This window comes from Scyliorhinus canicula, chromosome 6 (assembly GCF_902713615.1).
Source record: "Scyliorhinus canicula chromosome 6, sScyCan1.1, whole genome shotgun sequence".
Classification (NCBI taxonomy): Eukaryota; Metazoa; Chordata; class Chondrichthyes; order Carcharhiniformes; family Scyliorhinidae; genus Scyliorhinus; species Scyliorhinus canicula.
Genome location: NC_052151.1, coordinates 108,654,334 through 108,679,714, shown reverse-complemented (window position 1 = coordinate 108,679,714; position 25,381 = coordinate 108,654,334). Strand labels below are relative to the sequence as shown.

The 25,381-nt window shown below is 49.4% G+C and overlaps 1 protein-coding gene across 1 annotated transcript in view; it reads left to right on the top strand.

The window, feature by feature from the left end:
- Window positions 1-25,381, top strand: part of LOC119967932 (adhesion G-protein coupled receptor F1-like) — a gene marked incomplete at its 5' end in the record, with an annotated part of 102,243 nt that overhangs the window by 55,276 nt on the left and 21,586 nt on the right. Inside the window, 5 exons of the mRNA XM_038801028.1 lie at window positions 1,032-1,201; window positions 2,457-2,621; window positions 16,840-18,219; window positions 20,888-20,929; window positions 21,016-21,072. Coding sequence (XP_038656956.1) covers window positions 1,032-1,201; window positions 2,457-2,621; window positions 16,840-18,219; window positions 20,888-20,929; window positions 21,016-21,072 — 1,814 coding nt within the window. The remainder of the gene's footprint in view (window positions 1-1,031; window positions 1,202-2,456; window positions 2,622-16,839; window positions 18,220-20,887; window positions 20,930-21,015; window positions 21,073-25,381) is intronic.

Below are 25,381 nucleotides of genomic sequence, written 5' to 3'. Positions count from 1 at the left end.
AAGAATTATCCTTTGGAAATTCACACTTCCTGGGCAATTCCCATGGAGTGCTTGTGTTGGGACTTCCAAAAGGTCCCTTCGTATATATTCCTGGTAACGCCAGTCTTCGACCATTCAGGAAACAGGAAGAGCTAAAGAGTCTCAAATGAACTTGTCGTCAAGGTTATCTTTGCCAATTTGATTCATCCAAGCTATGTGAAGATTAAAATTGCCTTTGATTATTGTGGTACCTTCCTTACAAGCATCCACTACTTTGTGATTTATGCACTGAACTATTGCAGATGTATTAATAGGTAGCCAAGTAATTAATTCCACCAGTGACTTATTTTCTTTGCTATTTTTTATCTTCTCCCAAACTGATTTTATATCTAGATCTCTCGAACCAAGATTTTTTGTCATTACTGTATTTAATCATTGTTTATTAACAGAGCTGCCCCACCTTCCTTGTCTTTCTTAAAATCACTTTCAAAATATCATGCAGCCTAGAATATTCAGTTCCTAGCCTTGGTCACCTTGCAATTATGTCTCTGTAATAGCAGTCACATCATACTCTTTTATTTACATTTGTGTCATTAATTCATTTATCTTGTTACAAAGCCACCCCCTCACCTCTGCTCAATGGATGTAGCTGCTTCAAGTGTGTGAGCAGCTCGCCAATTATATTTAACTGAGTCGCAGACATAAAAGTGCTCCCTGATTGCTTCAGTTAGGTGAAGGTCTGGCTTCCACGTGATTCCTGCCTGGTGGAATTGATCAACTCAAAATTTCTCCCATTGTCTCCTTTTATTTTCCTTTCATTCATTTAATTTAGCAAGCCAATTGATGTTTGTCTACTGCCCTTGGATGGACATAATTGGCAGTCAATAATTGTTCTCCATTACACCTCTAAGCACGTGGCATATATTTACATATCCATAATCAAGAATGCACAGAACAGATAAATGTGGACCAAATTCTTAGTTTAAAGAAACAGTAAGAATGAAATTATGTAGCTTTTGGAAAGCTGTATCAATAATGTTTTCTTTAAACAGAAGATGAAATACCATGTCATGATGAAACTGGCACAAGAAATTTTAACGCCAGCGCAGAAGTCCCCTGTGAAAAAGGGGGAGGGAACATGACGATAACATGCAAAAAGAATGGAATTTATGACAAGGATTTACGTTTCTGCATATCAGAGAAAATCAATGATATTCTACAGGTATGAATTGTAAAAGTAGAAACTGCAATCAGTGCTGTTCCAATAAAATGTGCTCACAGCAAATTCTTCATTGTTTTATTTTAATGCAGCTTTCAGTTTATACCCAATTTGCTAAGGATCAGAATTCATACTTTTCTCATAGACCCGAGGATATAGAATAACAGAGTTCATATAGACTTGATAGTTCAAGTGCCGAATGCTTACCACCTCAAAGCTCTGAAGAAGTACCACCAGTGGTGCCTTCAAATCTGGTGTCTAAAAAGGTGGTCCACCTGCAATATCCTCTCCCCAGTCCATTTGCCCAGAATTGAGGCGCCAATCAATCGAAACCAGCTCCGCTGGACGCAACATGCATTTTATATGCCTGACACCAGCAGATTCCTGAAACAATTGCTCTATTTGGTGATGGGACTAATTTGGAAGCAGGACTAAGTGCAGCCCTGGTGGGGCGGCCCCCAGATTGCAACAAAGTCTTGTTAGATAGGGTAGTGTTCCTCGGTGCTGTGAACACTGAGAAACACCCGGTTAAACGCGCTCGACACGGGACTCCGTTGCAATTTGGTTGGATCGCATCCAATGGTCTGGATTCTCCAACTTTGGGGCTATGTCCGGAGGGTCCGTGGCATTTTACGTGGGATAAATCGGAGTGGCCCTGGCACCGATCCTCCCGACCGGTGAGGGGCCAGATATAAACGGCTGGCGAATTGCTGGGTCCGTGGGCGTGCATGCACACAGCGACAACCTGCAACGGTCGCACCGTCCAACATGTGCCGGCCGGGCGCAGACCAGACCTGCCAAATATGGGCCCTGTGGACACCCCTCCCCCGGTCAGCAACACGGCACCCGCCTAACTGTGGTGGCGCTGGACACAGTCCGCAGCTGCCACTCCGGGTTCCCAACCGCTCAGACCACATGTGCCCCGTGCATTTGGGAACTCGGCCCATCGGGGGCGCAGCATCGAGGGAAGGCCTTCAGGTAACGTGCTGATCCCATCCCAACGGCGTGCGCCGTACTTCTCAATGATGCCATTTTAGAGGAGGCAGAGCATCCAAAAACAGGCACCGCCAGTCGGCATCGGCAAGTGGAGAATCCCAACCCCCATCCTCTTTTGCCTTTCACAGGAGATTATGTGGGAATGGAGGGTACACTGGGGTCATGTTGGTCAGTTACACCTTGACTCAATGGACTGTGCATAATCTACCGTTTTGTCTCTTCCAGTTCATCAATTTCAAATGTTCATGTAATCACTTTACAGGTGGTAAACTCCATCAGCAATTTGGAAAATAATTTTTCAAATCTTCTTGAACAATTACCCAATGCCACAGACAACGTAACCACCCCTGGCGATATCAAAGCTGTGGTTGACATTCTGACACAAATTTCAAATGTAAACACCATTGTTAATGAAACCGATATGAAGGTAAGAACCAGAACCTGCCAGAAACAGTATCAAGCTTACTATAATGCTTCTCTACGCCGTGTACCTTTACTGTGAAAGTGAGGGTTAACAAGGTGAAAGCTAAATTTGTTGTTTGTAGAATCACACTGAGGCTTGCAAATTTCCTCCAATTTCAATTCACTAGGTGTGGAAAGAGAACGGGCAGCACGGTAGCATTGTGGATAGCATAATTGCGTCACAGCTCCAGGGTCCCAGGTTCGATTCCGGCTTGGGTCACTGTCTGTGCGGAGTCTGCACATCCTCCCCGTGTCTGCTTGGGTTTCCTCCGGGTGCTCCGGTTTCCTCCCACAGTCCAAAGATGAAATGAAATGAAAAATGAAAATCGCTTATTGTCATGAGTAGGCTTCAATGAAGTTACTGTGAAAAGCCCCTAGTCTCCACATTCCGGCGCCTGTCCGGGGAGGCTGGTACGGGTGCAGGTTAGGTAGATTGGCCATGATAAATTGCCCTTAGTGTCCAAAATTGCCCTTAGTGTTGGGTGGGGTTGCTGGGTTACGGGGATAGGGTGGGGGTGTTGACCTTGGGTAGGGTGCTCTTTCCAAGAGCCGGTGCAGACTCGATGGGCCGAATGGCCTCCTTCTGCACTGTAAATTCTATGATCTTCACTAAGAACACCCACCAGCGATATGTTTTGGAACAGATGACTGCGAGGTTTTTTCTAAGTCCAGAATGTATGGCAGAGAACGCCACCACTGCCATCGACGGCCTCTGTACTGCTTTTTCTGCCCGACATCAACTTTTGTGAATATCGGAGAAACTCCCAGTATATGTGGTTGTCTTGAATAAAGGAAAGAATGGACTTTCACTTCTAAATCACTATTTATGATCTCAGGGCATTCCGAAGCATTTTACAATTATCTACTCCAGAAGTATCATTGTTGCAATGAAGGAATGTGTTAGCAAATTTACAAATAGCAAATCTGACAAACAACAATGAAAGGGGCGGCACGGTCGCACAGTGGTTAGCTCTGCTGCCTCACAGCTCCAGGGTCCTGGGTTCTATTCCGGCCTCGGGGGACTGTGAAATTTGCACTTTCTCTCCGTGTCTGTGAGGGTTTCCAACGGATGCTCCGGTTTCCTCCCACAATCCGAAGATGTGCAGGTTAGGGGGATTGGCCATGCTAAATTGTCCCTTGGTGTCCAAAAGGTTAGGTGGGGTTACAGGGATAGGGTGGAGGGGTGGGGTTAAAGTGGGGTGCTTACTTCTGGTGGCGGCCATGGAGGAGTAGGTCGCACATTTGATAGCTCCCGTCTGTGACGGACTTTTGAACCTTTTTCCCCCCGGTTTTTTCCGGATTTTATGGGATAAATCAGTGAAGAGTGAGACAGTAAGGAGAAAGCCCCTTCCAGTGTATGGAGAATTGGACCAGAATTGGCCGTGTGAGAAGAGAAAGTCCTATAAGGAAGACGCAAGCAGAGCTGGTAACGCGGGACAGCATGGCGGGGCAGCAGGGCCACGGGGAGATGGCACAGTGGTCGACGGACCAGATCATGTAGTTTTTTGAGGAGTGCTTCGCCAAGCTGAAGAAGTACACGCTGGACCCGATTCAGGCTTCGATTAATCAAGTGGTGCAGAATCAAGAAACCCACGGGAGAGCGATCCAGGAGATGGAGCAAAAGGTGTCCGAGCACAAGGCGTACATAACCGTGCTGGAAAACAAGGTGGGGATGATGAACGACTGCCAAAAAAGAATGCAGGAGAAGCCGGACGACCTGGAGAACAGGTCCACGAGGCAAAATCTCAGAATTGTTGGCCTCCCTGAAGGCAGTGAGGGATCGGATGTGAGGGCTTATGTAACGGACATGCTGGAGAAGTTGATGGGGGCTGGGGCATTCCCTCGGCCCCTGGAATTGGATAGAGCGCACAGAGCCCTCACGAGGAAGCCCTGAGCGAACGTGCCGGCGAGGGCCATGGTGGTACGTTTTCACCATTTCATGGACAAGGAACACGTTTTGCGGTGGGCCCAGAAAGAACGGAGCAGCAAGTGGAAGAATTGTGGGCACGATTCTCCCAAACAGGGAGAAATCGTAAGGCTGGTGTCAAAAACGGGCGGGTTTGACGCCAGCCTCCCCCTCCCCGACCGGGAACCGATTCTGGTCCCCGGTCGGGGCTAGCATGCCGCGGTCGTGAACTCCGGCATCGCGGGCTTAACGAATTTCGTTAAGCCCGCTTGCCAGAGTTTGCGACGGCTGACGCGTCACATGACGTCAGCCGCGCATGCGCGGATTGGAAGACTCCAACCCGCGCACGCGCGGATGACGTCATCGCGCATTTGCGCGAAACCCGCGCATGCGCGGGCCGGGATGCCCCTCAGCCGTCCCGCAAATTTATACAGCGGGGCAGCGGAAGGACAAAGAGTGTGCGGGAATCGGACCCGCTGCCCGCGATTGGTGCCCACCATTCGCGGGCCCATGGCACCCTTGGCACGGCCGTGGTACTGCCGTGCCAATCGGTGCCATGGTTGCCAAGATCCGAACTTTACGGCCGTTTTTACGAACGGCCAGACCAGGTGTGTTTGCCGTTCGTAAAAATGGCCGTAAAGGGCTTGGACTTCGGCCCATCGGCCAGCTGAGAATCGCTGCTCGCCGTAAAAAAAACGGCGGCAGCGATTCGTGTCGGGAGTCGGGCGTGGGGGGGGGGGGAGAATAGCGGGAGGGCGTCAGACTAGCGTGGCCGTAAAAATTTACGACCCCCGCTATTCTCCGCACCGTCGTGAGTGCGGAGAATTGCGCCCTGTGAGTTGCGCATTATCAGGACCTGGGAGCGGATTTGACCAAGAGGCGATCTGGTTCAATCGGGCAAAAACGACCCTCTTTAAAGAGGGAGTGAAGTTTGGGGTGCTGTACCCAGCCCGTCTGTGGGTCACACGTGAGGAATGGGACTTCTACTTCGAAACACCAGACAAAGTATGGACTTTTATTAAAGAAATTAGGCTGGAGGCAAATTAAAAGACACTGAAGCCTTGGAGAAGTACTGTGGCGGCGATTTGTTGTGCTGGATTGTATAAATCTAAGTAGCACTATGTGAAATAAGGGGCTGTTTGGACAGTTAAAGGTTGCTTTGACTTGCAGGGAGCTGATTAGAGGGGGGATTGGCTTTGGGTTTGGTTCTGCTTTTCGGGTGATTATTTTTCTAAAGTGACTGTTTCTTCACTGTTCTTTTTTATGTTGGTTTACTGGGGAATGTGATGCTTTTAAAATGTTTATCCATGTGGGGGGAAATGGGGGGAGAACAATCAGGAGACATACTGCTTGGTGCCAGGGGCGGGCGCTATCAAGTCAGTATAGGTCAGCTGACTCTCGGAAGCGCAGTGGGGGGTGAGCAGGTGTTAAGCTGGAGCTTGACTTGGGGGGTTGGGTTTCTAGTGTTGTTGCTCGGGGGAGAGGGGCGCGGGTGGGCGGAGCTGCTTTGCTGACAGGGGAGGAACTGTTACTAGGGGACAAATGGGAGGTCGGGAACGGCAACTGCCCGAGTGAGGACTCAAGGAGGTAGACTCCACGAGCTTGAGGCTGGCCTAAAAAGGGTTATGGCTAGTCGGCAGGGTGGGGGGGAGGGGGGTGGGCTGGAAGCCCCACAAACAGGCTGATCACATGAAACACCAGACGGCTAATGAGCCAGTCAAGAGGGCTCACGTGTTTGCGCATTTGAGGGGGCTGTAGGCGGACGTGGCAATGCTACAAGAGATACACCTAAAGGTTACAGACCAGACGAGATTGAGAAAGGGGTGGGTCAGCCAAGTATTCCACTCAGGGCTGGACACCAAGACCGGGGGGTAGCGATCTTGATCAGCAAACGAGTGGCATTTGAGGCAGGGAGCATCGTTTCAGATAAGGGGGTTAGGTACATAATGGTGAGTAGGAAGCTGGAGGGGGTGCGGGTGGTACTCGTGAACATATATGCTCTGAATTGGGACGGCGTGGAATTTATGAGGCGGGTTTTAGGTAAGATCCCAGACTTAAGAGCTCACTGGGCTAAATCGCTGGCTTTTAAAGCAGACCAAGCAAGCCAGCAGCACGGTTTGATTCCCGTACCAGCCTCCCCGGACAGGCGCCGGAATGTGGCGACTAGGGGCTTTTCACAGTAACTTCATTGAAGCCTACTCGTGACAATAAGCAATTTCATTTCATTAAGAGTCACATAACCTGATTATGGGAGGAGATTTTAACACAGTCATTGATCCGGAATTGGACCGATCAAAATCCAGGACAGGGAGGAGGCCGGCTGCGACAAAGGAAGTATCCCATGGAGGTTTGCACGGCCGAGGGCGAAGGAGGTTTCCTTTTTCTCACATGTCCACAAGGTATACTCGCATCGACTTTTTTGTTCTGAGCAGTGCGCTAATACCGCAGGTGGTGGATACTGAGTATTCGGCAATCGCAGTGTCGGATCATGCCCCACATTGGGTGGATCTATGGGTTAGTATGGAGAGAGGGCAACGCCCGCTTTGGAGACAGGATGTGGGGTTGTTAGCCGACGGAGCGACCTGTGGGCGGGTTAACAAGTCCATCCAGAACTACCTGGAAACAAATGATACGGTGGAGGTCTCTGCAGCGACGGTCTGGGAAGCTCTGAAGGCAGTGGTCAGAGGGGAATTAATCTCGATACAGGCCTTCAGAGAAAAGACGGAACGGGCTGAGAGGGATAGGTTAGTGGAGGAGATACTCCAGGTGGACAGGAGATACTCGGAGGCCCCGGACGCGGGGCTACTGAGGGAGTGGCGGAGGTTACAGGTGGAGTTTGGGCTGTTGACCACAGGGAAAGTGGTGGAATAGTTGAGGAAGGCAAGGGGGGCGATTTATGAGTACGGGGAAAAGGCAAGCAGAATGTTGGCGCACCAGCTCAGGAAAAGGGAGACGGCCAGGGAGGTAGGTTAAGTAAAGAGTAGAGGCGGGAATACAGTCTTGGGCCCAGCGGGGGTAAACGAGGTGTTTAAGAACTTCTATAGTAAATTATATGAGCCGGAACCTCCGGAGGGGGTGGAGGGGATGAGGCTAAGATACTGGCCACAAGGATAGATGAATGCGGAGAAGGGTGGAGTGGAATTACCTGTGGGAGGTGCTGGGAAGGTTTGGGTTTGGTGAGGGCTTTATTAACTGGGTGTGGTTACTCTATCAGGCACCAGTAGTGAGTGTCCGTACGAACCGTCTGAGGTCGGGGTACTTTAAACTAAACCGAAGGACAAGGCAAGGCTGTCCCCTCTCCCTGTTACTGTTTGCTCTGGCCATGGAGCCATTGGCCATGGCGTTAAGAGCCTCTGGGAACTGGAAAGGGCTGGTTCGGAGGGGAGGGGGTGGGGTGGAGCACCGGGTCACGCTCTATGCAAATGACCTGCTCTTGTATATTTCAGACGCGTTGGAGGAGATGGGGGAAGTAATAAGAATCTTGGAGGAATTTGGCAATTTTTCGGGGTATAAATTGAACATGGGGAAAAGCAAGATGTTCGCAATCCAGGCAAGAGGACAGGATAAGACACTGGGCGAGCAGTCGCTTAGAATAGTAGGGAAGAGCTGGGAATCCAGGTGGCCCGGGAATGGGAGGCACTGCACAAGTTAAACCTATGGCGGTTGGTAAAATAAATGGAAGGGGACTTTCAGATATGGGACATGCTCCCGCTATCACTGGCGGGGAGGGTACAGGCAGTGAAAATGACGATCCTACCCAGATTTCTGTTTGTCTTTCAGTGCCTCGCCATCTTCATCCCCAAGGTCTTTTTCAAGCGGGTGAAAAAGATTATTTTGGGCTTTGTGTGGCCGGGTAAAACCCCGCGAGTGAAGAAAGTCGGGGGGAGAGTGGGTTAGCGCTGCCGAACGTCTGTATTTACTACTGGGCGGCTAATATAGCTATGATTAGGAAGTGGGTAGTGGGGGAGGGGTCGGCATGGGAGCGGATGGAGGCGGCGTCATGTAAAAGACACCAGTTTGGGAGCACTGATAACGGCACCTCTCCCGTTTTTGCCGACCCGATACTCCACAAGTCCGGTGGAGATGGCGGCTCTGAGAATCTGGGGACAATGGAGGAGATATAAGAGAGTAGAGGGAGCATCGATTTGGACTCCGATTTATAATAACCATAGGTTTATACCGGGTAGGCTAGATGGCGGGTTCCGGATTTGGCAAAGGGCAGGAATTAGAAGGATGGGGGATCTATTTATAGATGGGAGCTTTCCCAGCTTGAAAGCCTTGGAGGATAAACTTAAATTTCCAACAGGGAATGGTTTTAGGTATTTGCAGGTGCGAGACTTCCTGAGAAAACAGGTGTCGGCCTTTCCGCTGCAGCTGCCACGGGGGATACGGACACAGTAGTTTCCAGTACCTGGGTGGGAGAGGGGAAGGTATTGGATATTTACCAGGAGTTTTCGGAAGTGGAGGATACCCTGGTGGAGGAACTTAAGGGCAAGTGGGAGGACGAGCTAGGAGGAGAGATAGAGGCGGGACTATGGGCGGATGTCCTAAACAGGGTTAATACATCCTCAGCATGTGTCAGGCTCAGCCTGATACAATTTAAGGTAGTCCACCAGGCACACATGACAGTGGCTAGGATGAGTGAGTTCTTTGGGGCAGAGGATAGGTGTGCGAGGTGCGCAGGAAGCCCAGCAAATCTGTCAGCTTGTTTTGGGCATGCCCAAAGCTTAGAGGGTTTTGGCAGGGTTTTGCTAAGGCTATGTCCACTGTGCTAAAACACGGGTGGTGCCGAGTCCGGAGGTAGCGATCTTTGGAGTGTCGGAAGATCCGGGAGTTCAGGGGGCGAAAGAGGCCGATGTCTTGGCCTTTGCCACCCTGATAGCCCGGAGACGGATCTTATTATTGTGGAGGGACTCAAAGCCCCCGAGTGTCGATCTGGGTTAGTGGCATGGCTGGGTTTCTCAATCTCGAGAAAATAAAGTTATCAAGTTCGCCTTAAGAGGGTCAATGTTAGGGTTCACCCGGAGGTGGCAGCCGTTCATCGACTTTCTCGGGGAAAATTAAAATTGTCAGCAGATGCAGTATTCCGGGTGGGGGTGGGGGGGGGGGGGAGGGGGGAGGGGGGGGGGGGGGGGGATTGTTGTTGTGTGATTGAGGTGTTTGAAGATTGGGCTGGGGGGGGGGGGGAAATGTTTCTTTTACCATGTTGATGTCACTGGTTACAACATTTTTCAAATACTTCAATAAAATATTATTAAAAAAATAAAGTGGGGTGCTCTTTCCAAGGGTCAGTGCAGACTTGATGGGCCGAATGACCTCCATCTGCACTGTAAATTCTATGAAATTATGCGTGCGTCATATGGTTTAGTGATGGGATATGAAAAGGGACACTTGGAGAATACCCCTGCTCTCCTTGCTTGCGGGATATTTGATATTCACCCGAGTGAGAAGGTAGAACTCAATATAACATCTTATATAATTTACAGTGCAGGAGGCGGCCATTCAGCCCATCGAGTCTGCACCAGCCCTGGGAAAGAGCACCCTGCTTCAGCCCACGCCTCCACCCTATACCCGCAACCCAATAATCCCACATAACCTTTTGGACACTAAGGGGCAATTTATTATCTCACCTGAAAGATAACACATTGACAATGCAGCACTCATTCCTGAATGCTCAGCATACCATTTCTGCGTAAGTTTTGGGTGTATGGGCAGCACGGTGGTGCAGTGGTTGGCACAGCTGTCTCATGGCGCCAAGCACCCGAGTTTTATCATGGCCTCGGGTCAATGATCGTGTGGAGCTTGCACTTTCTCCCCGTGTCTTCATGGTTCTCACCACCCAAAGATGTGCAGGGCAGGTGGATTCACCATGCTAAATTGCCCCTTAAATGGAAAAGTTAAAAGAAATAAGTCTTGGGTGTAAAATGTGTGCTCATAACTATCTGACTCCAAGGTGAGATTGCCACCACTGACTCTCAGCTGGTATCTTTATGACAACATTCACGGTGATCTTGTGTTCTAAGATTTGAGTACAGTTGCACTCTGCGTAAACATAAAGTTGCATTGTCAAAGGATCATATCAGCAGGGCATGATGTAATAGCTGGCACAGCTCCTCGTAATGCACTTGAAGAACTCTTCTCCTGCCCTGTATTTACAGTGGGCTGGAGTTCCCAAGGCAACGGAGAGTCTGGCGTCGAACGAAAAAAACGGCCGTTTCCCATTTGCGTCCTATTCATGGGCTGAGCACCGGATTCACCGTGCCTCGGTGATTCTCCGGCCCACTGATCGGGTTTCACGTGGACGTGGATTGGGTCAAGCATTTCCTAGCATGTCCCAGACGCATTTGAACTTGCAGTGGGCCAACTGGCTAACTATTTACGGTAGGTGCCTCTTCCCCCGACAATTCAAATCCTGCCCACCCCATTCCCCAGCCCCATTGAAGACACCTACCAGAGACCCCTGTATCAGAGACCCCCTATATCAGAGAACTTCATAACAGAGACACCCCATATCAGTGACCCTATCCCTGTCACCCCTGCCTTGAAGATAAAGAGCAGTCCAGAGAGAAACAATGAAAAAAAAATCACTGCTTTAAAACTCACCTGTTCCTTACAGTTACTGCCTCAGACACAGAAAGCAACAGTTATAACTTCATGGAAAGCCACACTCCCTGGGATGAAACCCGCTCAGATCCATTGATCTGCAAGGCTTCTATTCGCTTGAAAGACAAAAGCTTTTACTTGGCTGTAATTCATCGCTTCCAGATGTCCAGACAGATGAATTTAATTTCCCTTAAATGGATGTCAAGTAGCCTGCTTTAAACCTGACCGCGTCAGGCACATGCATGTGTACTGTTGTGGGGGGACCCAGCAGTTCTGCGGTGGGGGTGATGAGCGGGGCAGATGTTGCATTACAGGGCAGAGCGAGGACAGCTACCGGACCTCGATAACATGCCACCTGCTCAAAATGATGGCCGATAGCGGGATTTGGAACAGAATCCCACACGATCCCTACTATGCGTAAATGTGCTTGGTGAGGGACAATGAATCGCCTCTGGGGCGATTGAGCTCCAACGGGAGAACATTGTGAGTGGAATTCTCCATTTCTGAGACAAAGAGTTGCCACAAACGCAGAATTCGTGGACTTTCTCGACAGCAAATCTGGTGCCTCGCCTGGACAGATTCTTCTACTGTTAAGGGGCTAGCACCGGTGCCATTTGGAACAGAATCCATTCCAATGAGAAACGGTGCCAGATTTGCTGGTTTCACAATTGACACTCAGGAGGCTGACAAGATGCAGCCGCATATACACCCTTCACACCATCCCAGCCAACAAGATGGCAGTGAAGAGAGCCGCTCCACAATTTACGTACGCCGAGCTGGAGACCTTCTTGGACATGGTGGAGGAGCGGAGGATGACATTGTACTACAGCCTGGGAAGGAGGCTGCCAGCTGCCGTCGTTTGCCTGCCTAGGCATAGGTGGCAGAGGTCGTGAGCACCGTGGGCAACACCGTCCGGACAGGCCAGCAGTGCGGGAAACAACTGTACAACCACCTCAGGGTGGCCTGGGTGAGTAAGCAGTACTGTGCCCCTGGCACCAACCACCATCCCACACATCCGTAACCCACCTCCCCACCTGGAGAGCGGCAGAACCTCCCACCCTGCACCACATGCTGGTACCGATACCAGCCGCCATAGCCGGATGCCCTGGCCACAGAGGATACCAGCACCCCACCCCCTGGGCTGCATGAGTCGGACAGTCTAACACTGTCATCTTCTGTCCCCTCCCAGAGAAGGCTGCACGCAATCGTCGGGAGCGGGAGAAGACAGGAAGGGAACCATCGCACCTGCATCGCCTCACCGTGGTCATGCAGAGTGCCCTGGACGTGGTCAGTGGCCCGGATGAATGGGAGGTCACCGAGGTGGAGCCTGGCCACGGGCAAAGAAGTGAGACCCTGCTTAGTTGCGGTTCCCCATGACACGTGTGTTAATCCCCCCCAACCCTGAAACATGGTTTAAGGATGGTCACGACTGGGAGTTAAATATCCAAGGGTATTAAACTATTTGGAGGGGCCAAGTGGATGGTAAGGGAGGTGGTGTTGCTCTGTTATTTAAGGATGACGTCTGGACAGTAGTAAAGGATGACATCGGTGTTATGGAGGATAAGGTTAAATCCATTTGGGTGGAAATCAGGAATAGTAGTAGTCTATAGGAATAGTCTACAGGCCACCAAATAGTAACATTACAGTGGGGCGGGCATTAAACAAAGAAATAACGGATGCATGTAGAAATGGTACAGCAGTTATCATGGGGGATTTTAATCTACATGTCAATTGGTTTGGTTTAACCGGGTCTATCAAGACAGTGCTCAGTAAACGTTTATACCAACAAAAAGGAAGGATGGTAGAAGGAGGGAAAATCGGCCGTGGATATCTAAGGAAATAAGGGAGAGTATCAAATTGAAGGAAAAAGCATACAAAGTGGCAAAGATAAGTGGGAGACTAGAGGATTGGGAAATCTTTAGGCGGCAACAGAAAGCTACTAAAAAAGCTATAAAGAGTAAGATACATTATGAGTGTAAACTTGCTCAGAATATAAAAACATATAATAAAGTTTCTACAAATATATAAAACAAAAAAGAGTGGCAAAGGTAAATATTGGTCCTTTAGAGGATGAGAAGGGAGATTTTAATAATGGGAGATGAGGAAATGACTGAGGAACTGAACAGGTTTTTTGGGTCGGTCTTCACAGTGGAAGACACAATAACATGCCAGTGACTGATGGAAATGAGGCTATGGCAGGTGAGAACCTTGGGATGATTGTTATCACTAAGGAGGTATTGATGGGCAAGCTAATGGGGCTAAAGGTAGACAAGTCTCCTGGCCCTAATGGAATGGATCCCAGGGTTCTAAAAGAGATGGCTAGGGAAATTGCAAATGCACTAGTGATAATTTACCAAAATTCACTAGACTCTGGGCTGCTGAGGGAGAGAGAGGAGGTAGGACAAGCAGAGGCGTGACCGTGGGCTGCCAGGCCTGACACTGACAATGCTGGCAGGAGGGCCAAGATGATGGGGGGGTGGGGGGTGGGGGGGGGCAGTGATGGAGGGACGGGCCGTAGGGCCGGGGTGTCGCCCCAAGAGACTGGGGCGGTGTCCACGCATGGACTGCCATTGCCGCACACTGCAAGGCAGGCACCTTGCTGTGCAAACCACTCACCATGGCCCGTGGTTCTGCAGAGTGACACTAGCAAAATTAGGAGGTGCCCTGGGGGGGGGGGACCCATATGACCTGTGGCCCTAAGTTCACAGTGGGCAGTCAGGGGAATGCACAGCTGCATGGTTGCCTTGCAGGCCATGGCAATGGTGGTCCATGCCTGTCCACCATGATCCCACAGCCCACCTCCTGACCACCCCCTCTATTCCCCCGGCCCTGGCAGAAGTCCTCCGGCCAGCGGCACAACTGTCAGCAAACTATAGTGGTGTTGAACACTTTCAATGCTCCCTCTCTCTCGTTCAGCAGCTATGCCTCCTGTCTCATGATTTTTAAATGCACACATGAGCCTCACCATCGGGAATTTGCCCCAGTGGAGGCGGAGCATTGCGGAGGCCCCAGAGAATACCGGGTCAGGCCTGCTAATGATATGCTAATGGTGGAACGCATTGACGTTGCTGTCGAGGCACCAGAGAAGTGAAATTTGGTACGAAATCAGCACCCGCCATGATTCAGGCGTCAGCCAATGGAGAATGATCAGTTCCTTGGTCTTTCCGACATTTATTTTCGGTAAACCATGAAACCAAATGATTTATCTCCTTTCTGTAGTCTGATTGGTCATTATTTGAGATACGGCCCACCACAGTCGTGTCATCCGCAAACTTATAGATTGAGTTGGATTTAAACCTTGCCACACAGTCATGGGTGTACACACCCTTGTGGGACCCCGGTGTTGAGGACTATTGAGGAGGAGGTGCTGTTGCCCATCCTGACAAATTGCGGTCTGTTGTTAAGGAAGTCAAGGATCCAGTTGCACAGGGAGGGGTCAAGTCCAAGATTGCAGAGTTTGGTTAGAAGTCTTGTCGGGATAATGGTGTTGAAGGCGGAGCTGTAGTCTCTGAATAGCAGCCTTACATAGTTGTCCTTGTTGTCAAGATGTTCAAGTGTTGATTGTAGAGCCAGGGAGATAGCATCTGCTGTGGACCGGTTGAGGTGATAGGCAAACTGCAGTGGATCAAGACCATCTGGGAAGCTGGCATTGATCTGTCTCATGACTAGCCGCTCGAAGCATTTCATGATAACAGACGTCAGGGCCACTGGTCGGTAGTCGTTGGGGCAGGCTACCTTGTTCTTCTTTGGTACTGGTGTGAAATGAAAATCACTTATTGTCACGAGTAGGCTTCAATGAAGTTACTGTGAAAATCCCCTAGTCGCCACATTCCGGCGCCTGTTCAGGGAGGCTGGTATTATGGTGGTCTTCTTGAAGGAAGTGGGACCTCAGAGCGGAGGAGTGAGGTGTTGAAGATGTCTGCCAGCTGGTCAGCGCAGGCTCTGAGTGCCCGCCCAGGGACTCCGTCGGGGCCCGTCGCTTTCCGCGGATTCACTTTCAGGAAGGCAGCTCTTACCTCTGAGGCTGTAATAGTGGGTATGGGTGTGTCCAGGGCTGTTGGGGCGGGTGGCACATGCGTTGCCTGACTGCTCAAAGCGGGCATAGAACTTGTTCAGATCATCGGGTAGGGATGCTCCAGCCCCAGATATTCCGCCTGGCCTTGCTTTGTAGCCTGTGATCTTGTGTAGGCCCTGCCATAGTCATTGTGGGTTAGTATCGCTGGCCTGGGGTTCTAGCTTGATGTGGTATTGTCTTTTTGCATCCCTGATGGCTTTCCATACGTCGTACCTGGATTTCTTATATAGGTCAGGATCGTCAGACTTGAACGCCTCTGTCCGAAACTTCAGGTTAAGCCAGGGTTTCCAATTGGGGAACACCCTATTGTCTTCTTTGGTACACAGTTCTCGACACATGATGCCCAATATGTAAGGGGCTTGACAGAGTAGATAGTGAGAAAGATACCCCCTGACTGGGGAGTTTAGAACATGAGGGTCACAATGGTAGAGATTTGCAACTGACAAGTTAAAGAATTTCTTCACTCACAGGGCAGGGAATTTTTGACCTGAGAGAGAGTTGGATGCATAACGATTGAGTATATTCAAGACAGAGCTTAACAGAGTTTGGCGGCAGTGGTTAGCACGGCTGCCTCACAGTTCCAGGGACCCAAATTCAATTCCGGCCTTGGGTGACTATGTGGAATCTGCACGTTCTCCCCTTGTCTGCGTGGGTTTCCTCCGGGAACTCCGGTTTCGTCCCACAGTGCAAAGATGTGCAGTTAAGCTGGATGGGCCATGCTAAAATTGTCCCTTAGTGTCCAAACAATGTGCGGGCTTGGCAGGGTTACGGGGATAGGGCCAGAGTATGCCTAGGTAGGAGGCTCTTTCAGATGGTAGGTGCAGGCTTGATGGGCCGAATGGTCTCCTTCTGCACTGTATGTATTCGAGGATAGCTTTTTGGAAAATTGAGGAAAATGAGGATAATGCGAGAATGTGTAGTTGAGCTAGAAGATCAAGGAGGATCATCACAAAGAGGCGCAAGTTCAGAGGGCCAAGTGGTCTTCTCCAGCACCTATTTCTTATGTATGTGAAACAATACAAGAGTGTGTGCCTATTAATGGACTTTCATAGTTTGACAGTTTGAGTTGTAACCAAAGACATGTAGTTAAACCAAGTAGACGTAGGAATGGCCGAGATGTTCGGTACTTCCTTGCTCAGAGATTACGAAGCATCTGGAATCTATTGCTGGTTTGTGAGGTGTGTGCTGACTCTCTCCAAACCTTCAAAACCATTAATAAAATTAAATGGTCAGGGCAGAGTTCCATTGTATAAAAGGTCAGTAGATATACAGTTGATGCACACATGGTCAATGTGACCAGCTAAGTTGGTTTTGATAACTTGAGGGATTTGAAGAGGAATATTCCAGATTTGATTTGATTTTATTGGGTCTGCTTTGCTTTGACTTTTCATATATTTATTTGGCTATGAGGGGAAGGTGGGATTAGCAATGTTTCCCCAGGCTTCATGGACCAACTCCTCTTTCGCTGAATATCATTTTTGCATGTTCATATGTTCAAGCCTGTATCTTTTGGCCATTTTCTGATGTAAAAAATATTTGATGTTCTTTGAATTTGAAATTGAATATTTAATTAATAAAGCTCTTTTTTGTGTTTTTCAGAATTTCTTGCAAACTGTAAGCAGCATTATCTCTTCTGCAACAATAGAAGCAGGTGCATGGAAAGATCTCACAAGCACACAAAATGACTCCAGATCTAGTTCTCAATTATTACAGGCAGTGGAAAATTTTACGACTAACTTCAGTCTGCAGAATTACTGTTTCAAAGAAGAAAGTCTTGAATTTAGAGCTACGGGAATTATTCATCAAAACAATAACTGTTCTATTGGTATGCCCTTTTTTAATATCTCCACCGAAAAATATTCCAATTTAAGTGCGAGTGTATCCATTTCCTCTGAAGAATTTAAGGATACACCAAATGCCACAGTCATCATAATTGCATATCCAACATGGATTGATATTTTACCCAGCACCACAACCTTCAACGACAACTTTTTGATTAATGGTCTTGTTGTGACAATAAAATTAAACGTTACGATCCATGGTAACATCAACTTGACCTTCTCACCAAGAAATCGAATGCTTGATCTGAACACTGCCATGTGTGCATTTTGGGATTTTAGTGGCAATGGTACATGGAATAACACTGGCTGTACCTCTGAAATTAATGAAGAAAATGTCACATGTATCTGTGATCACATGACCTCTTTTTCAATGTTAATGTCTCCTGATTCAATAGACGACCCAGCTTTGGGGTATATAACTATAATCGGAGTTGCTGTTTCAATTGGATGTTTATTAATCACGATTATTATAGAGGGCATCGTATGGAAGCATGTGACCAAAAATAAGACCTCTTACATGCGTCATATTGGAATTCTGAACATTGCGGTAAATCTGCTGGTAGCTGATATATGGTTCATTGTGGCTTCAGCTGTAGATCCAGCAACAAAGGCTTGCACAGCTGCTACTTTCTTCATTCACTTTTTCTATCTTGCCTTATTTTTTTGGATGTTAACCCTGGGCCTTCTACTTATGTATCGTTTGCTTTTCCCATTCCATGACCTCAGTAAGTCAGTTATGATGGGAATATCATTTAGTATTGGTTACCTATGTCCATTAATAATCACTGTCATCACAATTGGAGTTACCTATCCAAGAAAGAGTTACACCAGAAAAGATGCCTGTTGGCTTGGCTGGGAGAAAGAGTACCCTCTACTTGCATTTGTTGTACCTGCACTGGCTATAATCGCAATCAACCTCATTGTTCTGATTGTAGTCATATTTAAGCTGTTACGACCAACAATCGGGGGCAGAGCCAGAGGCAATTATCAGGATAGAGAAACATTCAAACAAGCTGCGAGAAGCATTGCAGTGCTAACCCCAATCCTCGGTCTCACCTGGGCATTTGGAATACCAACGTTTCAAAAGGATTCTCCTAAAGCTTTCCATTATATCTTCACAATTCTCAACACTTTTCAGGTATGTATGATCTATGTTTTATAACTTTTGACTTCTAACTATATTGTTAATTCATATTTATGCAGTAGAATTCATAAAAAGCAATTATCAACAAATAAACATAGTTCATAGGATCAATATGTCATAGATCATTCCTTAACATTTTTATAATGTGGAGATGCTGGCGTTGGACTGGGGTGAGCACAGTAAGAAGTCTTATAACACCAGGTTAAAGTCCGACAGGTTTGTTTCAAATCACTACCTTTCAGAGCACTGCTCCTTCCTCAGGTGAATGAAGAGGTAGGTCCAAGGTTCTGTCCCAGCATCTCCTCTGCGGGAGTCACCGGCACGGGCCCCATCACCACCTCCTCCCTCGGGGCGCCTGATGGCCCCCGGGCTACTCCATGGGACGGGCGTACAAGTGGAGCAATTCCCTGCGGCTCCCCCGATACCTGACTGCGCCATCTGCCCCTGGGACTATGCCACCTCTGTGCATGCATCACGTCAGCCAGTGCCTGGGCAAAGCTGGCGATGTTCTCAGCCATGGCCTGCTGTGACTGGGCTCAGAAGTGCCACTGCACTTTCCAGCTGGTTCTGGCACATGGCTCCCTTTAATAATAATAATAATAATCTTTATTGGTGTGACAAGTAGGCTTACATTAACACTGCAATGAAGTTACTGTGAATATCCCCTAATCGCCACACTCCGGCACCTGTTCAGGTACCGGATTCTGAATGTCCAATTCACCTAACAAGCACGCATTTCGGGACTTGTAGGAAGAAACCTGGAGGAAACCCACACAGACACAGGGAGAACATGCAGACTCCGTACATACAGTGACCCAAGCCGGGAATCGAACCCGAGACCCTGGCGTTATGAAGCAACAGTGTTAACCACTGTGCTACCATGCCAGGCCTCGGTCAGCACCTGCACAGAATGCCTCAGGCCTTGGACATGCTGATCCATAGCCAAAACCCTTGCCCCCAATGCCTCTGCCATGGACGCCACCTCTGCGGCACCACCTCCTGCTCCTGCATGCGGTGGGACTCCTCCAACTGCGCCCACAGGTACTGAATGCTTGCCAACAACCCCTCATGTAGGCCCTGGCTCTGCGACTGCATCTCCACATTTGATGGGACTGTCCGTTCCAGAACAATGAAACCTATCTGGACGGCAGCTAGTCCCTGGGGTAGGGCCGCCCTCCAACTGTACGCCCCCTCCGGAGTTCCTACCTCCACCTGATGTACTAGATCAACTGTGTGATGAACACAGATAGTGTCCCAGGAGCCTCTTCACTAAAGTGCCTGACTGAGGTGAGTGCTCTCCTCATTGCTCGTCGGCACACCGGAGGGCTCCAGTTGTGGCACTGGCTGAGGGTGGGGGTCAGCCGATGGACCATCCCCCATCCCCAGCAGGCCCTGCAATACACAAGACAAGATGCATGATTAGACCGCGGGCCATGGGGGAGTGGTGGTGGTGGGGGTGGGGGTGAGGGTGGTGTGGGGATGAGGGCAAGGGTACTGTGGGGTGAGGGTGGTTGTGAGGGTGAGGCCGGTGTAGGTGGAGTGTGGTGTATGGGTGGTGTTGGAGCGGGTTGACACACATGGCATGGGGAACCAGAACTCAGCGGGTTCTCACTTCCTCAGCCCCGGCCGATCTACACCCCGGCGACCTCCCTTTCCTCTGGGCCTCTACTCAGCCAGGGTGAGGGGCAACAGGTCAGGTGGTCCCCTTCCTGTCGGTTATGCACGGGCTTCCTCTGGGGGGAGGGGAGTTAGACAGTCCGCTACATGCAGCTCAGGGGTTGGATGGCTGGTGGCCTCAGTGGCCAGGGCACCCAATCACAGCGACCGATATGGGTGCCACCATGTGTTGCAGGGTGGAGCTTCGGCCAGCCTCTGGGTGGGGAGGGTTATGGGTGTGTGGTAGTGCTAGAGGCACAGTGCTGCTTATTAACCCTGGCCGCCATGAGCAGTTTTTTACGTCACTGTTGGCCGCTCCGGATGGTGTTGATGGTCACCCTGACACCTCTGACATCTGCATCCAGGCATGGTGAATGGCAGTGGCTGGCAGCCTCTTTCCATGGCCAGGATACAGGGTGGCCTCCCTCTCCTCCACCGCATCCAGCAGGGTCCCCAGGTCGCTGTCCGTAAATTGTGGGGTCAGGCATCTTGCTGCCATCGTGTTCGTTGGGATGGTGTGTGTGGGGAGTGAAGTGTGTATATGTGGCTGCAGCTTGTCAGCCTCCTGAGTGTCACTCGGAAAACCAGCGAATCTGGCACCATTTCTCATTGGAATCCATTGTGTTCCACGTCGCGCACCCAATGCTAGTCCCTCAACAGTAGCTGAATCGGTCCAGGTGCGGAGCTAGTTTTGCTGTGGTGGAAGTCCACAAATCTTGCCCCGGAGTCAGCACCTAGTCTCAAGAAAGGAGAATCCGGCCCAATTTTTAAAAACATTTTCGGCCACCGAGGAAAGTAATTCTATAGACCTGCCAGCAATTTACTCTGATAAGTTCAGTATTAGATACCATTGTTTAAAGAAAACCTCTGCTTTTAAAGTCTATTTTAACTTGAATACACGACTGACAAATCGTCATTTTGTAATAGTAAATGGAGTGTTAAAGAAGTGTTTGAAATAATTTAAAGATCTATTGTTAACCACTAAAGAATATTGTCCTTTTTTTAGGGATTCTTTATTTTGGTCTTTGGAACATTCATGGATAAGAAGGTGAGCTACAGATGCCATTTCCACCAGTTTTCCATTATTTATTTTCACTTCACGTAACAAAATACTTTCTTCTGCTATTAATGTAGATACGAGAGGCCTTGCTGAAGACATTTTCAATAGCAGGATTTTCTTCTCGAATAAAGGTGAGGTTATAAAAAATAAGAATGGCGGATAATTACGAAAATAGGAAACAGAACCTGAAAGGTAATAATCTCTGAATTATCACTCGGGACACATAAAAATTACCACACATAAATAAGAGATGAGTGTGTGGCTTCAAGACTGTTGTGGGAGAAGTGGGTTCTGGTTCATGGGCACCAGTACTGGGGATAGTGTATGGTTTGGATGACCTCCACCTGAACCCTCTGGGCCCAGCATAATTCAGGAAGCAGAGATGGGTTCAAACTAAATAGTAGGGCAAGTGATCACAATTGATAAGATGTGGTAACTCAAAGAGTAAGCTTGCGCACAGTGAAGTCGAGACATCCAGAGTGAGTGAGACAGCTAGAGTGAGGTGAAACTTGGTAATTTGGTGCAGAGTGGGAGGACGTGCTTTTTCCCTACCATTCTGTTTACTTTCTTCTGGCCTGTAACTGTTCATCTGCAGGTAGAGAGTCAGAGACCATTCTGGGAAGGTAAGTGATTTTAATAGCCCTTCAAATTGTGGGGGTGGGGAAAAAAAACTGGTGGCATCACAGTAAAGCTGTGACCTGGTTGGCTGGTTGGGAATCTGTTAAATTTGAAAAAAACAACATTGAAAAACAAATCTAATTGATTAACTAGATAGTGGAGTAACTAAACCTGAGGGCAGGTTTTAATTTTACAGTAAAAATCTTGTGTCAGGACCAAATAGTTAATTTTAACTCAATCTAACAATAATTCAAGTGTTTATTTCAAATTAATTTACTAGTGCTTAAATATCACTCAGCGGGGTGCAGTGCTCCAACTGTAAGATGTGACAGATCTGTGATGCTTCCAGCGTTCCGGTCGACTACATCTGCAGTAAAATGTAACCAATGGCAGCTCCTCACAGACTGTGTGGTTCAGTTGGAGCAGCAGTTGGATCCACTTAGGAGCCTGCAGGTGGCGGAAAGCGTCATAGATAGGAGTTATAGAGACATGGTCACACCTAAGGTGCAGGCAGACGGATAGGTGACCGCTACAAAAGGGCAGGCAGTCAGCGCAGGAATCCCATGTGGCTGTTGTCCTCTCGAACAGGTATACATTTGTGCATACTGTTGGGGGGGGGATAGCCTTCAGTGGAAAACATCAGCAGCCAGAACAGTGGCACCACAACTGACTCTGTTGCTCAGCAGTGGAGGGCAAAGTGCAGGAGAGGGATACTTAGGGGGACTCTATAGTAAGGGGCACAGATAGGCGCTTCTTTGGAAGTGAAAGAGACTCCAGAAAGGTGTGTTGACTCCCTGGTGCCAGGGTCAAGGATGTCTCTGAACGAGCACAGGGCATCCTGAAGGTGGGGGGGGGGGGGGGGGGGGGGGTTTAAAAGCCAGAGGTTGTAGTACACATAGGTACAATGACATAGGCAGGAGGAGTGATGAGATTCTGCAGAAGATGTTCAGGGAATTAGGCAGTAAGCCAAGAAGCAGGATCTCGAGGGTTGTAATCTCAGGATTGCTGTCTGTGCCATGTGCCAGTGAGGCTTTGAGGCTTGAAACAGGAGGATAGTGCAGCTAAACACCAGTGGTGCAGGAGGGAGAGTTTCTGGGCCATTGGGATCTCTTCCGGGGCAGGTGTGACCTGTACAAGAAGGACGGGTTTGATGGAACCATCAATTCACAAGACACGTGCTTTAAGATATGAACAGTGGTTTTAATCTACGTACAACAGAGCCAACCTGTTCCGCGTTGAACTCTCGATGAACTGAACGACTGGCTCTGAGCATTGGTATTTATACAGCAGTCCAGGGGGAGGAGTCGTGGGCGGAGCAAAGGGTGGAGCCCTGTACAAACTCCTATGCATTCCCAGCGTTACTCCCCCTAGTGGTCGGGCAACGCAACTGCGCTTACAAATGCATGGTCTCATGTATACACAATACAGTGTGAATTACAGAGTTACATTCACCACATTCACCCCCTAAAAAAAAATCAAGTCCGGCGGGGGTGGTGGTTCATAAATTGAGTCTGTCCGGTGGTCGGACTGTCCGCTGTGATCTGCGGAGCACCAGGGTTGCAGCCTCTTGCGGTGGCTGGACGGGTGTTGTGGGTTGGGGTACGATGGCGGACTCCAGGGAAGATCTCGTCTGAGCTCCATACTCGTCTGGTTCGACTGGGGACTGAGGGCGCTGGGGGCTAGCCGGTGCGGGCGCGCGGAACAGGTGGAGCGAGCTAGTGGGCTCAGTGGGCACGGAGCGCGAGGGGGCGGCGGGGTTGCGCGGAACCGATGCAGCGAGCTAGTGGGCTCGGGAGCCCGAGGGGGCGGCAGGATGGGGTGTAGGGTGAGGGGTGCATCTGTAATGATACAGGGGATGCTGGACCCAGCGGGTGCAAGGTCCCGGAGGAATACGGTGTCCTGACGGCCGTCGGGGAACTCGACGAAGGCGTACTGGGGGTTGGAGTGAAGCAGGCACACCTTCTCAACAAGGGGGTCGGTTTTGTGCGCCCTGACGTGCTTCCTCAGGGGTACAGGGCCCGGTGTCTTCAGCCATGCCGGAAGTGAGACCCCCATGGTAGTGCCCCTGGAAAAAACGAAGAGCCTCTCGTGAGGGGTCTGATTGGTCTCTGTGCATAAGAGGGACCTAATAGTGTGGAGCGCGTCTGGGAGGACTTCCTGCCAATGGGAGACTTGGAGATTCCTGGACCGGAGGGTCAGCAGGACGGTCTTCCAGACTGTCGCATTCTCCACCTGATGGAGGTGGTCGCAGGCATCACCTCAGATGAGAAGTGCAGGCACTGGATGTTCAGGGCCAGCAGGGAAGGGCCTTGCAGAATACACCACTATCCAGATGCCAGGATGTACAGACAGTGATCGAACTACATTGATATGACAGAGGGCCAGTGCCGCAGGAGGCTCCGGCTTTCAAGGGAAGCCATCATATCCATTTGCCAGATGACCGCAGATCGCCTCCAATTGTCTGGATGGATACCCAATGCCTGTGGTTCTCAAGGTCATTGTAGCCCTTAACCTTCATGCCTCTGGATTTTTCAGGAGCCAATGAGTGATCCTTTCTAAGTTTGCCAGTCAGCTGTGCACAGCTGCATCATGATGGTGACTGGCGCTCCGTTCGTCTCAGCATATTCATCCATTTCATTCCAGACTGAGCCAGCCGGGCGGTGCGGTCCACAGGCTTTGCGCTTATTGCAGAGTTTCACCGCATTCAGCCTGCCAGCAATTGCACCCATGTGTCCATCAAGGCACAGTGTGCCAGCAAGATGCCTTTCTCAATAGGAAGGGGTATTCCTCCATGAATGCTCAAATCATTTGGGATCACAAGGCCCAGGTTCTACAGTTTTGTGCAAGGTACCCTGGTAATTGCCACTCAGAGGTTTGTTCTGACACTCGCTTACTCCTGCACACATAAGTGCAATGAAGGATGTGCAGCCTTCCTCAGTCCCCATAATGGGAAAGGTCAACTTAAAACTCGCCCTTGCCAAGTGCAGAAGATCATTGAGCCTCTTCCGGCACTGTATCTTCGTGCGTCAGACCAGGTTGTGCCTGCTAACCTCAGCTTCCATCTTTGCCCAGGCCTACTTGGTGAGGTGGGCTGCCATCAGGATGTCCCTCCTGGTAGTCACTGCCTCACAAGAGCATGCAGACAGTCATCGGAGAACCGGGGGGCTTTCTGCCCATCTGAAGTGTCCTCCAGTCTGGAGTGTCTACCAGATGCTGCTGCTGCCATGATGCAGACCTCCCTCTGCCTCCTCCGAAGCCTTCAGTGGTCTCTGACAGCCACTTTTAAACATCCCACTGGGCCACTATTGGACATGCTGCCCACCATGCTCCTGCCCCACTGGCCTCACTTACCCTATCCGGATGTGTTTCACCCTGACCAGTCAATGGCTACATGGCTTTCTTTCATTGATCTTGGGAAGAATCGGGAAACATGGCTACTTCTGGTCCCATCGGCCATGCACCCATGTCGCACATAAAATTTTAGCCATTGTTTAACCAATTTATTGGAGTTCTTTGAAGAAGTACCATATGCTGTGGGTAAAGGGGAACCAGCGGATGTACTGTCCTTAAATGTCATAAGGTTTTTGATCAGTTGTCACACCAAAGAAAATAAAAGCTCATGGTGTTAGGGATATCAATTTGGCATGGATAGATGATTGTATGGCTAATTTGAAACAGGATAGACATAGATTTGCAAGATGTAATGAATGTTGTGCCACAGAGATTCTTGCTGAGGCCTCAGCTCAACAATTTATATAATGATTATGATCATAGAATCAGAATTTACAGTGCAGAAGGAGGCCATTTAGCTCATTGAATCTG